The sequence below is a fragment of the Lithobates pipiens genome, unplaced genomic scaffold (genome assembly GCF_037356315.1).
Source record: "Lithobates pipiens isolate NorthernLeopardFrog02 unplaced genomic scaffold, aLitPip1_a1.2 Scaffold_23, whole genome shotgun sequence".
NCBI classification, from domain to species: Eukaryota; Metazoa; Chordata; class Amphibia; order Anura; family Ranidae; genus Lithobates; species Lithobates pipiens.
This window is the reverse complement of record NW_027507785.1, coordinates 92,521,812-92,536,649: the sequence shown is the minus strand read 5'-3', so window position 1 is coordinate 92,536,649 and position 14,838 is coordinate 92,521,812. Positions and strand designations below refer to the sequence as shown.

The following is a 14,838-nucleotide window of genomic DNA, read 5'->3' as shown; positions in this document are numbered from 1 at the left end:
CTTTTAAGAACAGCCATTTTTTTTTAAATACATAACCAGTTTTATGCCTTACAACGGAATAAGCAAAGCTTCCTTTGATAGGTTTATTATAGTACAACAATCAATGCACACGCCCCAACATATGGTCAAGGCATTCATTAAACGCACTCATTGGCTCGCATTATAGTGTGTTGCATTAGGACAGCCTACTCATTATGAATGGGCTGCCAATGCATTAACAGATGAAAAAAAAACATACATAACCTTTTTAAAAATTGAGTACACCACAACACATGGCATATGCATTGCAGTGTGCTGTGTTGCACTGGGTTCTACTGCACAATGCATCACAATGAGGCCAAGAGGAGGGGAGAATGACATCACAATCTCTGTCTCATCCCATAAAAGACAATTTTGTATTTATTGAAAAAAAAAAATTAAAAAATAAAATACAGAACATTCTCAGAATGAAGGAGAGAGCAACCCTCTGTATTTAGTATATAGACCGCAAGTCACTCGAGTCAAACCCAAAAAGTAGCATAAGCTACTATAGTGAACGTCTGCAGCCCTCTGGATGTGATAAAAAAAATAAAAAATAATACACACACACACCATGCCTAGAATTCAGCTTTAAGGATAGGTTCACACTTTGTGGGTGCAATGGTATCTGTATGCACTTCCACACATTCACATGTGTCACACTCCAATTAAAATTCCTTTCAATGGGCTGCCCTATCCACGACACATGCTCAAATAAGTTCCTGACCCTTTTGCAAAATCAGGCCGGATCTATCTGATCTGGAGTAAAAAAAAAAAAAAGCCAGGGATCACAATGCCAATAGTGTGAGAGATGCAGGGCACCAGTATTCCCTGTGCACTTCACACATTTCTGTAACAAGAGTCACAACTCAGAAGTACTGTCTGATAGGCAGTGCAGAGGCGGTGCAGGAGTGAACAGGAAATGCAGATATGTATTAGACTAGGGTGATTATTATACAGAAAGTGTGTCCCCATTAGGGGCCCTCCTTACAGGAGTTCTCAGAGTTCTCCCTTACATCAGGGCTCCTATCCCCCCCCCCCTTACATCCACTGTCCTCATCAGTGTGCCACTTACATCAATTGTCCCCATCAATTCTCATGGATTGGCGGATGCACTCTAGAGATCTGGGGAGGGCACAATTAAAATGTGTGTGTGTTTTGACAGCCCATCACCCTTTTAGATCAAGGCCTGTGCCACACGACCTGCACGGTGCAGTGGCACATTGGTGTGCATGTTAGCAGATGTGTGGGAGTGCCATTAACAATTAATGGCACTACTGCGCATCTGCTAAAGAGCAACACAATTTTGCACATGTTCCCAAAACGCACAAAGTATAAACCTACTGTAGCCTAAAGCATATGTAAACCAAAAACCAGCAAAACCCCAAATAAGCTTTAACATTTTTCATTAGAGCAATACCTGCTGACACTGCTATAAAAACACCCTTTCAGGTGCCTCATATTATAGGGTGACAACACTCTATCCCTGTCTCTGAATTGTGCTCCTGTGTTGTCACCTTGCCTCATGGTCTCATGAAGACTACAAAAATATCCTTTTAAAGCCTCATACACACGATCGGACTTTGTACAAACTTTCACGTGGATTTTTGTACAAAGGGCGTCAGGCGTGAAATTGTATTGCATACACACTGCAGGACTTTTTCAGCCAACTTTTACCAAATCACATGGTTTTTCTGCTCTTTACCGCCACCTTTGGTCAACTTCTGTATTGTTGTCTAATCTTTTGCATTGGTTCTGAGCATGCCTGTTTGTACTTTGTACAAAAGTCCAATGGTTTTCTGTACACATGATCAGAATTTGCTCCATCTAACTTTTGTTGCCGGAAAGCACAGCCAACAGAAGTCCGATAAAAACCGAAAAAGTGTACACACGGTCAGATGTTGCCTTAAAACAGCTAATTTGCATGTAAAGCCCCATACACATTATCAGATTTTCTGCTGATTTTTCCTTCAGATTTACCAAAACCATATAATATGAGGGCAAACCTTAGGAGTTTCAATTAGTATGCAATCAGCCAGGCCCTTGCACTACATGGTTTTGGTAAATCTGAAGACAAAAATCAGCAGAAAATCTGATAGTGTGTATGGGGCTTTAGTTGTCAAAAAGTCTGATCGTGTGTATGGGCCTTAACACACATTACACAAGTGTGGCTCAACCACACCATTAGGAAACCTGCTTTGGAGGGACACCATGCAGTCCTGAATTGCATGTAGACAGAAAAGAAGCTGCAAGCGATCAGACCCATAGAACCGTGATTCAAAGTAGTTTAAAAAAAAAAGTGACAATTGTTTAAAATATAATATACAATGCTTTAGCAGACTAAATGTCATTCAGTTAAGGTTTAGATCTACTTTAAACCCTAATCTGCTCCTAAATATTAGGACCTTCTCAAATAACACCCCCTAATGGGCATCCATTTAAAACTGCAGGGTGAAATGGTTTAGCAAATGTATCTGTTAATCAGAACTAAAGAAGGTTCAAGGGGCGGAAGCGATTTTGGGCTCTCTCAAAACTTTCTTCCCACACCCGCTCCCATTAAATGAAAACAAGATGATTTGAGAGGTTACATGTGCAGAGGGTTACAATAACGGCACTTAACTGACTTTCCAAAATAAATGTCAAGGCAGGAATAAAAACACGAGATCTTAAAATCTGATATCTTCTTTTTTTTTTTCTGTTCCTTGCTATCAAACTGTGTGCCATCGTATTCTTCCATCGAATTAAAATCATTTCTGTTTATCTCTAAAATGGCCTTTTAAAAGCCCTGAAATTGAGATTTTTAAACAGAGAGACTGCAGACGGTTTGTATTAAATTAAGGAACGCTTTCTATTCACTTTGTGTAATGCGAGCACATTGCCTATATGAATGCCATATTGTACACAGTCCTATATAAATGCCATAGGCCATCTGAAATCCTAGGAGTTAACCATGATTCAGCTTGGAATATAAATCTCTTTCTTCAGCTGACCCCATAAGCTTTTATTGGGTTGGCCGAGACTTTGGCAGATGCTGCAAGAAGTTTAGAAATGTGCATTTTGCTTACAGAGTACTATGGGTAACAATGAGGAATTTTCGAAGGACTGGGCTGCAAATTACAGATAGGTAATACAATGGTATGTATTACTATATAGCATGCTATACTTTGTGCATTTTCCTGTCTAGTCTTTTAGCATCTGATTATGCTGTCAAATGTGTTCTACTGCTTTTGGTAGAAAAACGCATGCCCTATACACATTAACGCAGCTCTGAATTCTGACCTTAATAGAAAATGCCTTCCGGCTTTGGCCAGTAATCAGGATTACATTAAACAGTGCAGATGCCATTGAAAGAGGACGTGGTCACATAATAGCCAGATGTAGTCAATGCACTGCAAAAACATAGTATACAGCAAATGTACGGTAACTAAAATGATAGGAAATGCACAATGTGTACATACCATGAGTTTTTACAAAAAAATTAAAATAAAATTACCTAGAGATATTAAAAACAGATAAAATGTATAGAAGGCTGCCAGATGTGTATAATAAAAATGAAAAAAATGTATTTATTTAAATGATACAGAGATCATCTCTCCATCTTTTTTTTTTTTTTTTTTATTATACACACACTTATTTAGAATATTAAAGTTACAGTTTCTGTAGTATTTACATTTTACTATTGTAAAGACATTATAGGGCACAACACCTATATATACCCAAGGTGTATTTTTTCAAGTAATCTGGAACATACTAATTTTACTAAAGAAAAAAAAGAAATGTAAAAATCCTTGCAGTACTCTTATGTATAGTGCAAATAAAGTGGAATATACTGTAGGAGCATTCCCAACATCAAGCTATGTTTTTTTTGTATGTATGTATGTATGTATGTATGTATGTATGAATAGCTGAAGATTTCCCCAAAATATTATATAATAAAAATAATACTTTACTTTTGTTTTTTAAACAAACAGTTTGGCTTTGAATTATTTTGTGTGCACAAATCAGTTTTTCCAAGTATAAGTAAGGACATGGTTAGGTTTCAAGAATAAGACTACATTGTTAATGTGGCATCACTAGTCTACATAGATAGAGGATTACATTTAAAATATTTATATATATATATTTATATATATATATTTATATATATATATATATATATATATATATATATATATATATATATATATAAAAAAAAAATTTAAGGTGGTATATCAACTTTAACTATTTCATTCTATAAAAAAAGGGAAATAAAATAGAAAAAAAAAAAAGAGAAGGGTTTTGCTTGATACATAATTGGACAGTTGACATGAACACCTCTTAACTTTATTCACCAATTTCAGAATGTATTTACTTTGCCAAATGAAAATACAATCATTACCATTGTATCTTTCTGTTTTTCAGGGACAGTATCTTGAAAAGGGACAACAGAAAAATTGTGTCACAAAATTCTATTTTGAATAAAAAAAAAAATGTGTTTTTTTTTTCTCCTAAAATTTACCTTGAGCATAAATCTGGATGATATAGTGAAATATACACCAGTGCTGCAGTCCAAGCTGTGGTCCTGTCTGGAGGACCACATGATATTATTTATACCCACCATTTCAATAGGAAAATATACAATGTAAAATCTTTGATAATTGTAAGAGACATGTGGAGACACATTGATATATGGAATTACCAAAAAATCCGTGCAAAGTGCCTACAAAAGCACATTAATTCTGTAATGCATATCATCTTTAAAGCCAAGCAATTTTACATTTCAGCTAATTTCCCAGAAATAAAAATTATACTCCTGGCCTTCTTGTTTCCCCTCCCCAGTTTATGAAACTTAAATATAGTCTGGAGTCCAGTTCTGAGAGCCGATGAATAGGCACTTCACTATCCCAGTCTAGGCCACCGCCTCCAAATACCTATTAAACCCCTCTTAGTGCTGCAGTTAGTTTAAGTGCCTAATTGCCCTTATAAATTACTTCTTGTTTAAGAAATCAGTTTATGCAGGGATAGAAGTGATAGTTTTTTTTTTCGTTTTTTTCTGGTTAAAATGTCTACAGCAGAAAATCTCCAGGGATTGAAACTGTCACTGCCTGTAGGGAGTCTCCTTATTTCAAATCCAACAGTGGATTTCCAAAAAAAAGGACTTTAAACCAAGTGCAAACAAGACAGAAGTGAGGAAAGAGGAGATCTAAGTGCTGATCAAAGTCTCCAACATTGACAAGAAACACAAGTCAATCCGAAGGTGTAAATAGTAACATAATGCAATAATACCACCTCAACTCACATAATAAGGTCATTAAAACAAGGGCTTGTACATTCAAGCACAAAACTGCCAGCTGAATAACCCAATCTTTCATTTGTTTCTCCGTTTTTTTTTTTTGTTTTTTTTTTATTAATTAAAAATAAGAGAAAGAAGGAAAAAAAATTAAAATAAAAATAAGAAAAAAAGGGGGGGGCGGTTAAAAGAAGAAGAAAACATTTTTTTTTGAATATACGGGCTTCCAGATTATAGCCCTAATTTTATAGACTTCAACAAATGTCTAAGTAAGAACCAAGATCGCTTATTATTGAACCACAAGATTGATTTTAATTAGGAATGCTGGAACTTTTAGTTCCAAATATTGCGCATAATAGAGATAATGAGCAAAGCATGGAAGCAATGTGAAGCACCCCAGCCAATAGGATTTAAAGGTTTCAACAAAGCCAATTCTAACAATGGAAAGTGACTGATGATTGGTTCTTTTAAACTGCTGTAATGGCCATGCTAACTATGAGTTATAGCAACATTTTTCACATGAGGAATAATACTGAAGAAATCATTATTTTTATCCCACCACTGAAGAATAAATTAGTGGTTTGGGCAACTTTTTTAAATATCGAACATATTTTCAGAAAGAGGGTGCAACAGAATTTGAAGCTTTTAACAATGTTGTTGTGTGCCTGGACAATGCAAATAATTAGCAAGCCACACCCACATGTAACTTAATATTACACTGTAACAATATTCAGACATTGGCAGCCTCTACCATTGCATGTTCCTTTATCCAATTATTGACTTGTTACTTTAAGTCTTCTTTTGTTAGCTAAATATGATGCAGAAAAGGGCAGCAGCACATTCTGACATCACTCTTGGCAAAAACAGCCCAAAACACATTTTTTCACACACTTGATTCCTAATTAAAAACATACCGAGTCCAAGTGGGTCAATTAAAACAAAGTTATTATCCCATTTTGCATGTATACAGATTTAGCCAAGGCTTCATGGCTGCTTAGGTTGGCGATAAAGGCTACATATAAATAGAATCTAAGTATATATTATGACCAACCATCAGCAGTTAATTTATCAACTTAAAAATAGTTTGCTATTCATCACATCCCAATAATAAAAACATAAAAAAAAAAAAAAGTCTACACCAGAGGTAATAGTATCCTGTGCTACTTCTGTCAGGCTCATGAGCATGCTAAATGCATGTTAAAATAACAATTTCACATTTTAAAAAGAACAATAAATCAAATTACAATAAATAAAAAAAAAAAAAAAAGAAAAAAAAAAAAAACATCAGGGGGGTTATTTACGAAAGGAAAATTCACTGAAAGTGCACTTGGAAGTAATGTCACTGTAGATCCGAGGGAGACATGCAAGGAAAATAAAAAACAGCATTTTAGCTTGCACATAATTGGATTATAATAGTAACAGATCTACCCCTTAGATTTAGAGCGACTGCACTTCCAAGTGCACTTGCTGTGCAAAGTGGATTTGCCTTTAGTAAATAATCCCCCAAAAGTTGCATGGAAAAAAAACAAAACAAAAAAAAAAAAACACAAAAACGTATCAGTGGTATACTTGTAAAAAAAAAAAAAAAAAAAAAACAAATTCTAAAATTTTATATATATATATATATATATATATATATATATATATATATATATATATATATATATATATATATATATAAGCCTACCTTATGAGTTCAATAGAACATATTTTGTTACACACCAGAAAATAACATAAGCTGGCTTATTCAAGAAAAGTATAAAAAGAATAGTGATAGGCTGAGTGCCATAGGCATGTATCAGAAATATCCTTATGAATGCACTACTTCCCAATTGAACTCTATGCACAATTATCATTTTCTTTGCATGAATTAGTCACTAAACCCAAGAATGTCCAACTGCTACTTAGACCAGTGGCAACAACATGCCAGGTGGTAATTCTGCCAACTGCAGAAACTTTACTGTAATAATTTAAAACATTAAAAAAATATATAACAAAAACTTAAATACTTAGTTATTTTTTTTTTTTTAAGTTCGTTAAAAAAAAAAAAAAATATTAATGAAAAATTGGAGAGTATATGAACCCAAGGGGTACTAAGTATTTGATGACCCATACCATAGAGTACTCATTTTTTAAAGAGGTTTGTATTTTAGGAAGGTAAATTGCTGACCTAGAAAGTCTTCTATATCTGCCTCACTGAAACAAATTGTAAGAAAAATAACAAAAAATGCTAAGATACATAAAAAAAAAGTTATGACACATTATGTGTATATTTAGAAAAATGGTCTTACCTATTTGCATAACCCTGCCAAACACCGATGTGTTATCCACCGTGCTGCAGTTCCACCTCCTGTGTCTGAACTGGTACTGGCACTCTTTGATCCCAGTCTTTGCTCCCTCCCCAATATATTGCATATGGTCCTGATAGAGCAGACACAGCTTCTTCTGGCCCTGGGAGAGTCCCGATAACTGACTGCACAGGGGTTGAGCCCCAATAATGTAAACTTCGGGGAGCTGGACGGGGTTCATTGCCAGCGACCTGCAGAAAGACAATATAGGACAAGTACTTTAGAATGAGCATGTAAATGTAGTATAGCAAGAATGATTAGATTTGTCAGAAGAGTGCAGACTTATTACACAATGCTGACAGTATACACTGTATCAGTGTGTGCAACATTCTGATAATATTGGTTAGGTAGAAGATCACTTAATTCATCCTTACACAGACAGCACAGCAGGCAAGATACATTATATCAGTGGTAGGACACTCGGATAATATTTGTAGCTGTGAATGGCGGTTAAAGCAACTGAAAAAATAAAATAAAATAAAAAAAACACAGAGCACTGCCGATGTAAAACATTGTATTTCTCCCAAATAAATTAGGAAGCACAGACACAATTGATTGTATTAGTCCCATTGGGGGGAGATTTGCTAAGACTGGAGAGTGCACAATCTGGTGCAGCTCTGCATAGGAACCAATCAGCTTCCAGGTTTTAGTGTCAAAGCTTAATTGAACAAGCTGAAGTTAGAAGCCGATTGGCTATCATGCACAGCTGCACCATACTCTAGTGCACCAGTTCTTGTAAATCTCCCCCATAGGAACAAGCACTGCAGTCATAAATGTATTGTATTGAGTCCCATAGAGAACAATTACTACAGACATGATACATTGGGGGTTATTTACGAAAGGCAAATCCACTTTGCACTACAAGTGCAAAGTGCACTTGAAATTGCACTGAAAGTGCAGTCACTGTAGATCCGAGGGGGACATGCAAGGAAGATAAAAAAAACAGCATTTTAGCTTCCTTATGATTGGATAATAAAATCAGCAGAGCTTTCCCTCATTTCAGATCTTCCCCTCAGATCTACAGCGACTGCACTTCCAAGTGCAATTTCAAGTGCACTTTGCACTTGTAGTGCAAAGTTGATTTGTCGTTCGTAAATAACCACCATTGTATCAGTCCCATAGAGAACAGACTCTAAAGTAATGATGCATTGCATTGGTCCTATAGAAAACAAGTCATGCAGTCACAATGCATTGTATCAGTCCTATAGACAACTAATACTAGTACTAAAGACATGATACACTCTATTAGTCTCATAGAGAACAAGTCCTGCAGTCATGATGAACTGTATCAGTCCCATAAAGCAGTACTTCTCAACCTCAGGGCTCAAGTACCTCCAATGGGCCATTGTTTCAGGTTTTCTTTGATTTAAAGCAGCTGTGCAAAGCAAATGTCAATGACATGGTATTGATAAGTGCCATTTTATCTAAGGGAAGTTCCCAAAACATGGCCCGTTGGGGGTACTTGAGGACTGAGGTTGAGAACCACTGCCACAGAGAACAAGTCCTGCAGTCACAATGCATTGCATCAGTCTCATAGACCAATGTTTCTCAACTCCAGTCCTCTAGTACCCTCAATAGGTCATGTTTCCAGGACTTCCATTATTTTGCAAAGGTGATTAGATCAGTTTCACTGCCTTAGTAATTACCACAGCTGTTTCATCTGAGGGAAATCCTGAAAACATGACCTGTTGGGGGTACTTGAGGACTGGCATTGAGAAACATTGCCATAGACAACAAGTACTAAAGACACGATACACTGTACTAGTCCCAGAGGGAACAAGTCCTGCAGTCATGATGAATTGTATCGGTCCCATAGAGATCAAGTACTACAGATGTGATGCAATACATCAGTCCCATAGAGCAGTGGGGGTGTAATTGCACCCTGGGAGACCCTCTGGGTTACCCAGACTGATGAAAGGACTCCCCAGGGAGAGGACTCTATGTCAGAGGTACTCTGTGGCGATGGAAGACCTCTGATGTATTAGCGGAACTTTGATGTAATGAGCACCCTGAAGTATAGGGGGACTACGATTTGATGGTAGACCCCGATGTAAAGGGAGGGTATGACGTGAAGTTATGTTCATTAAGGTGGTTGTGTGCATCATCCCAGGCTCAGGTTTCCCATTGACAAGTAACACTTACATAGTTAAATATAGTTATAATAGTAGGCAAGGCTGAAAAAGTCCAATCAAGTCCAACCTATGTTTTTACATTTTAAAATTTGGGTGCCTCAAGATTTTGCAAACTTTAAAGCAGGGATATGCAATTAGCGGACCTTCAGCTGTTGCCATCATGCCCCACGTCCCATCATGCCTCTGGGTGTCATACTTGTGGTTGTCAGAGTCTTGCTATGCCTCATGGGACTTGTAGTTCTGCAACAGCTGCAGGTCCACTAATTGCATATCCCTGCTTTAAAGGGTGTCGCAATTGAAATATGGTTGAGAAACGCTGCCATAGAGAACAGGTACTGCAGTAATGATGCAATGTCCCTTCAAGAAACAATTAGTGCAGTCAAGATGCTTTGTATCGGTCCCATACAGAACATGGACTACAGACTTGATGCATTCACGCTGATTTACTTAAGGAGTTCAAAATGTTCACAGAGATTTGCCTGAATTATCCAACCGTGTGTAGATTAAATAAACATGAATTTGATTTTCACATGATTAGATAATTGAAGTGATACTTCACGCTAAGTAAATATTCTCAACTTCTTTAAAATCAGCAAATTGTATTGTTCCCATAGAGAACAAATATTGTGCAGATGCAAAGTATCAGACCCATAGAGAATACACACTGCCAACATGACACCTCGGGATCAGTTACTAAAGAAATAGAGGCTGTTCAAAGTGAATGTTTACTTTGGGAAGTGTGTATTCACCTTGCAAAGTGAATGTTAGTAAATGAGTCAAATCTGAATTCACTTTAAAATACCCAAATCACATGCAAGAGGAATTTCAAAAAGAGGTTTTTCATTAGCACAAGATTGGATATTCAAAGTGAACACAGATTCACCTTTTTCACCAAAATTCTTCCAACATTTACTTTGATAGTAGAACAGCCTTTATTCCTTTACTAAGTCAACACCATTGCATCAGTCCCATAGAGAACAAATACTGCTGACATTAAACATTTGGGGGGTACTTGCAGAATGTTTTTTTGGCTTAGTGGAGAAAATCGAATCGGTGTTCACTTTGAATATAAAAATAGGGAAATTAAAATACAGCTTTAGAGAGCTAGATACTATGGGGTTGATTTACAAAAGCTGGAGAGTGCAAAATCTGGTGTAGCTGTGCATGGTAACCAATCAGCTTCCCTAATTAAGCTTTGACATTAAAACCTGGAAGCTGATTGGTTTCAATGCAGAGCTGCACCAGATTTTGCACTCTTCAGTTTTAGTAAAACAATCTCATTGCATCAGTGTCAGAGAGAGTGAGAGCAGTGCAAGTGTGATACATAGGGATTTATTTACTAAGGGCAAATCCACTTTGGAAGTGGGGCAGCACAGTGGTGTAGTGGTTAGCACTTTCACCTAGCAGCAAAAGGATTCACTGGTTCCAATCCCAACCATGACACCATCTGCTAGAGTTTGCATGTTCTCCCACACTCTAAAGACATGCTGGTAGGTTAATTGGATCCTGTCTAAATTGGCCCTAGTATGTATGTTAGGGATCTTAGGTTGTGAGCTCTTTGAGGGTAGGGACTGATGCATGAGCGGATGATAAAATCAGCAGAGTGTCCCCTGATTTTAGGGGGAGAGAGAGAGAGAGAGAGAGAGAGAGAGAGAGAGAGAGAGAGAGAGAGAGAGAGAGAGAGAGAGAGAGAGAGAGAGAGAGAGAGAGAGAGAGAGAGAGAGAGAGAGAGAGAGAGAGAGAGAGAGAGAGAGAGAGAGAGAGAGAGAGAGAGAGAGAGAGAGAGAGAGAGAGAGAGAGAGAGAGAGAGAGAGAGAGAGAGAGAGAGAGAGAGAGAGAGAGAGAGAGAGAGAGAGAGAGAGAGAGAGAGAGAGAGAGAGAGAGAGAGAGAATCAGTGTCATAGAGAGCAGTGCAGGTGGAATATATTGTATCAGTGTCATAGAGAGTAAGCACTACAGATGTGATACATTGCATCAGTGTCACAGACACACACACACCAGATCAAAATACATTACAGAAGAGGCAGAGATCACTTGATTTGCAAAGCTAGGGAAAAATTCTATATGCCTCAGCTAACAGGATAACTGTCTTTCAAACCTAATACAATGTATCACACTTGCAGTGTTGTACAGTGTTTCAGTGTCATAGAATAAACAGCACTGCAGATGTGATACACTGTATCAGTCATAGGGGCATTTCACACCAAAATCAATTTCTGTGCATTGCCCTGCAGTGCGATTAGGCAGTCCATTCATTTGAATGTGCTGCAAATTTCTCCAAAACACACAAAAAGCAATGCATGCACTACTTTTAAAAAACGCACTGCACCAAATCAAATTGTACTGTGGTACCACTCAAACTGGTGTCTGCAAATGCACTGCATTTTGGTTGCTGTTAATGTATTGGCACCTGCAGCAGATCACAAAGTCAGTGCGTTTTGAACGTGGTGCGAGAAATATGCACATAAGCAGATTGGAAGTGATATAACCTATAATATTCAGACTGGAAGGGATATTATATATACCAATCAGAATGGCGTGGATAATACCTATAGCAATCATTCAGAATGGTGTGGATACCATCATTATCATTCAGATTGGAGAGGATATTATCTATAGCAATGAGATGGAGGGGATAATAGAAAAAGGCCCTATTCACACCTGGGCGCGTTTCATTCAGTTTTGTGGTGCGGTGCGTCAAACAAAAAATCCTGCTTTCTGCATCTTTGATGCACTTTCATCAAAGCATGCTGTATAGAGACCAAATGGTATGCACCTGCACTGTACAGATGTGAACCATCCTTAGCAATCAGATTGGAGGGGATATTACCTATAGCAATCAGTCTGATTAACTGCTATAGGTATTATCCCCTTCAAATTAGCTTAGGCCTTTCATCCAGTGGGAAGATACAACAGAGTACTTCATTCTACTAGAAGCCCCCTCTGCACCCATTTTCGCAAACCTGCCCCAATGTGTCAAAGCGTGAGACATGTTGGTATTTGGAGAACAGAGGTGTGAAGAAATGTAATAAAGCAATAATTAAATAAAATATTGATCCTGTCTGCCATGTTCTGAGAGATATAGATATATAAAAATAATCTAATTGATCCCACAGAGGTCACAGTGCAACTACAGGGACCACAGCGTTCAAAGAAGTATACTGAAAGCTGTGATATGTATAAGAAGCTTCATTCATCACAGCTGGATCTATATAATAACATGAGCAAAAGCACTTATACTTTATTCATTGCATTGTGGATATAGAGATATATATATATATATATATAGACATGGACAGAGCACTGATATTTTATTTATGGCAGGCTAGATCTACAGTATATATTGACATGGAAGAGCACTGATCTTTCATTTGTCATAGCCTGGATCTATATATAAACATGGACAGAGCACTGATCTTTCATTCATCACAGGCTGAATCTATATCTGAACATTGGCAAAGCACTGATATTCCATACATAGACAGTGCAGGTCATACCTATATGCAGCCTAAATATTGGTGGTGTATATAAAATTAAACCTTTTAAATGTAATGAAAAAGGGGCACAGGAGGTCAATCTCTGAGAACCAGAATAAGAAATGCCAAAGCTGTCAGTCTCAGCCAATCAAGCTTCATGTTTTACTTTCCAGTGCCAGTCGGAGAATAAAAGCTTGAATCTGGATGGTCCTAAGGAGCGACAACCCTTCTATACATGTTCACGGATCAGACTCTTTGGGCTTGATTTAGGGCCAATTCACACCAATGCGTTGATCTGAATTTTAGCGCAGCTGTAAAATGCAGATCAGAAGGACATCTAAAAAACAATTGTTACCAATGTCTCCTATGCACACCATAACACTGCGCACACATGTGAATGAATGTCAAAATGTATGTCAATGGACATCAGTGCAAGTTAAAACACAACTAAAATGGATGGAAATGTACATGCATTTTCCATCCATTTTAGCACAAATTGGTGTGAATTGGCCCTAACTAAAGGCTATCAGACTATTCACTTTGCAAGGGACATTTTACAGTTTAGTGAATGAGGTGAAGCTCTACTCACTTATATCATTCAAATATTTGAAAGCACAAATGTAGTTTTTTCTCCTATATGTGATTGGGTATTCTTTTCAAAGTTACTTTAGTTAAAGTCCTGATAGATCCAGAACAGACATTCATTGCAACAACAAAGAAGATCCAGTACATAGGAAATGTTCTATTAAAAAAAAAAAAAAATTAAAAAAAAATAATAATAAACACAACCACCACACAGGTGTCCTGATTTGATCAGACTTTTTTTGAACCTTTGAAGCCTATTAGGCTTTTTATATTTGACTCCATCAGGAGTCAACCCATGACATCTAATGATGGAACTTCATGAAAAGTGCCTACACCAGACCCCAAATCCTCCACACTAGAAGGGGACCAATAGGTTTATTTTCATTTAAAACAGAAGCAAATTTCCAAAAAAAAAAAAATAATAATAATGAAATGTCAGCTTACCACCATGAACTTGCTTCCACCATCACCTGAGAGATACAAGACAAGGCCAGCAGGACAACCAGCAAATATCTAGACATCATGGCTGCCCCAGGAACCCCAAAACTTTCCGACCTCAGCAAAAGTCCCAAGGCTGTCTGAAAGAAAAAAGATAAATACGAAAATCAAAACACAATAAATAAAATTTTTAAAAATAAGAAATTAAAAATAAATAAAATAGGTTCATATTGTCGCTATTTGTTGTTTAGTCATCAGTATCGGATATAAAACATGCAAAAGAAAAAAAAGGCAAGAAGGATAGAAAAATTAAAAAGGTAATCGAAACGCAAAGAAAAAGAAAAAAAAAATCGATGAATAATATCAATGCAATGGCATACTAGAAGGAGTGCAGAAGTCAGGGGAAGACTCGATGAACATCACTAGATCTATAGAGCCGGCACAGTGCGGCGCTATCCGTACTCTCTGCGTCTCCGATCTCTGCGCGATCATTTATGTGTGCCAATACACTTCCAACGGATGTCCAAACCCCGAAACTAAAGAGGACTAACGAATAACATTTGGATGAAGCA

The 14,838-nt window shown here is 37.2% G+C and overlaps 1 protein-coding gene across 2 annotated transcripts in view; it reads right to left on the bottom strand.

Moving 5' to 3' along the window:
- The window catches only part of WNT5A (Wnt family member 5A), a 56,607-nt gene that overhangs the window by 34,560 nt on the left and 7,209 nt on the right, over positions 1-14,838 (bottom strand). Inside the window, exons 1-3 of one of the 2 annotated variants that reach the window (XM_077452051.1) lie at positions 14,647-14,813; positions 14,273-14,406; positions 7,579-7,826 (exon numbers count right to left, since the gene is read on the bottom strand). In XM_077452051.1, the coding sequence (XP_077308177.1) occupies positions 7,579-7,826; positions 14,273-14,352 (328 nt within the window). In that variant the 5' untranslated portion in view covers positions 14,353-14,406; positions 14,647-14,813. Of the gene's footprint in view, positions 1-7,578; positions 7,827-14,272; positions 14,407-14,646; positions 14,814-14,838 lie in introns of those variants that run through there. The other variant, XM_077452050.1, reaches the window with a different exon arrangement.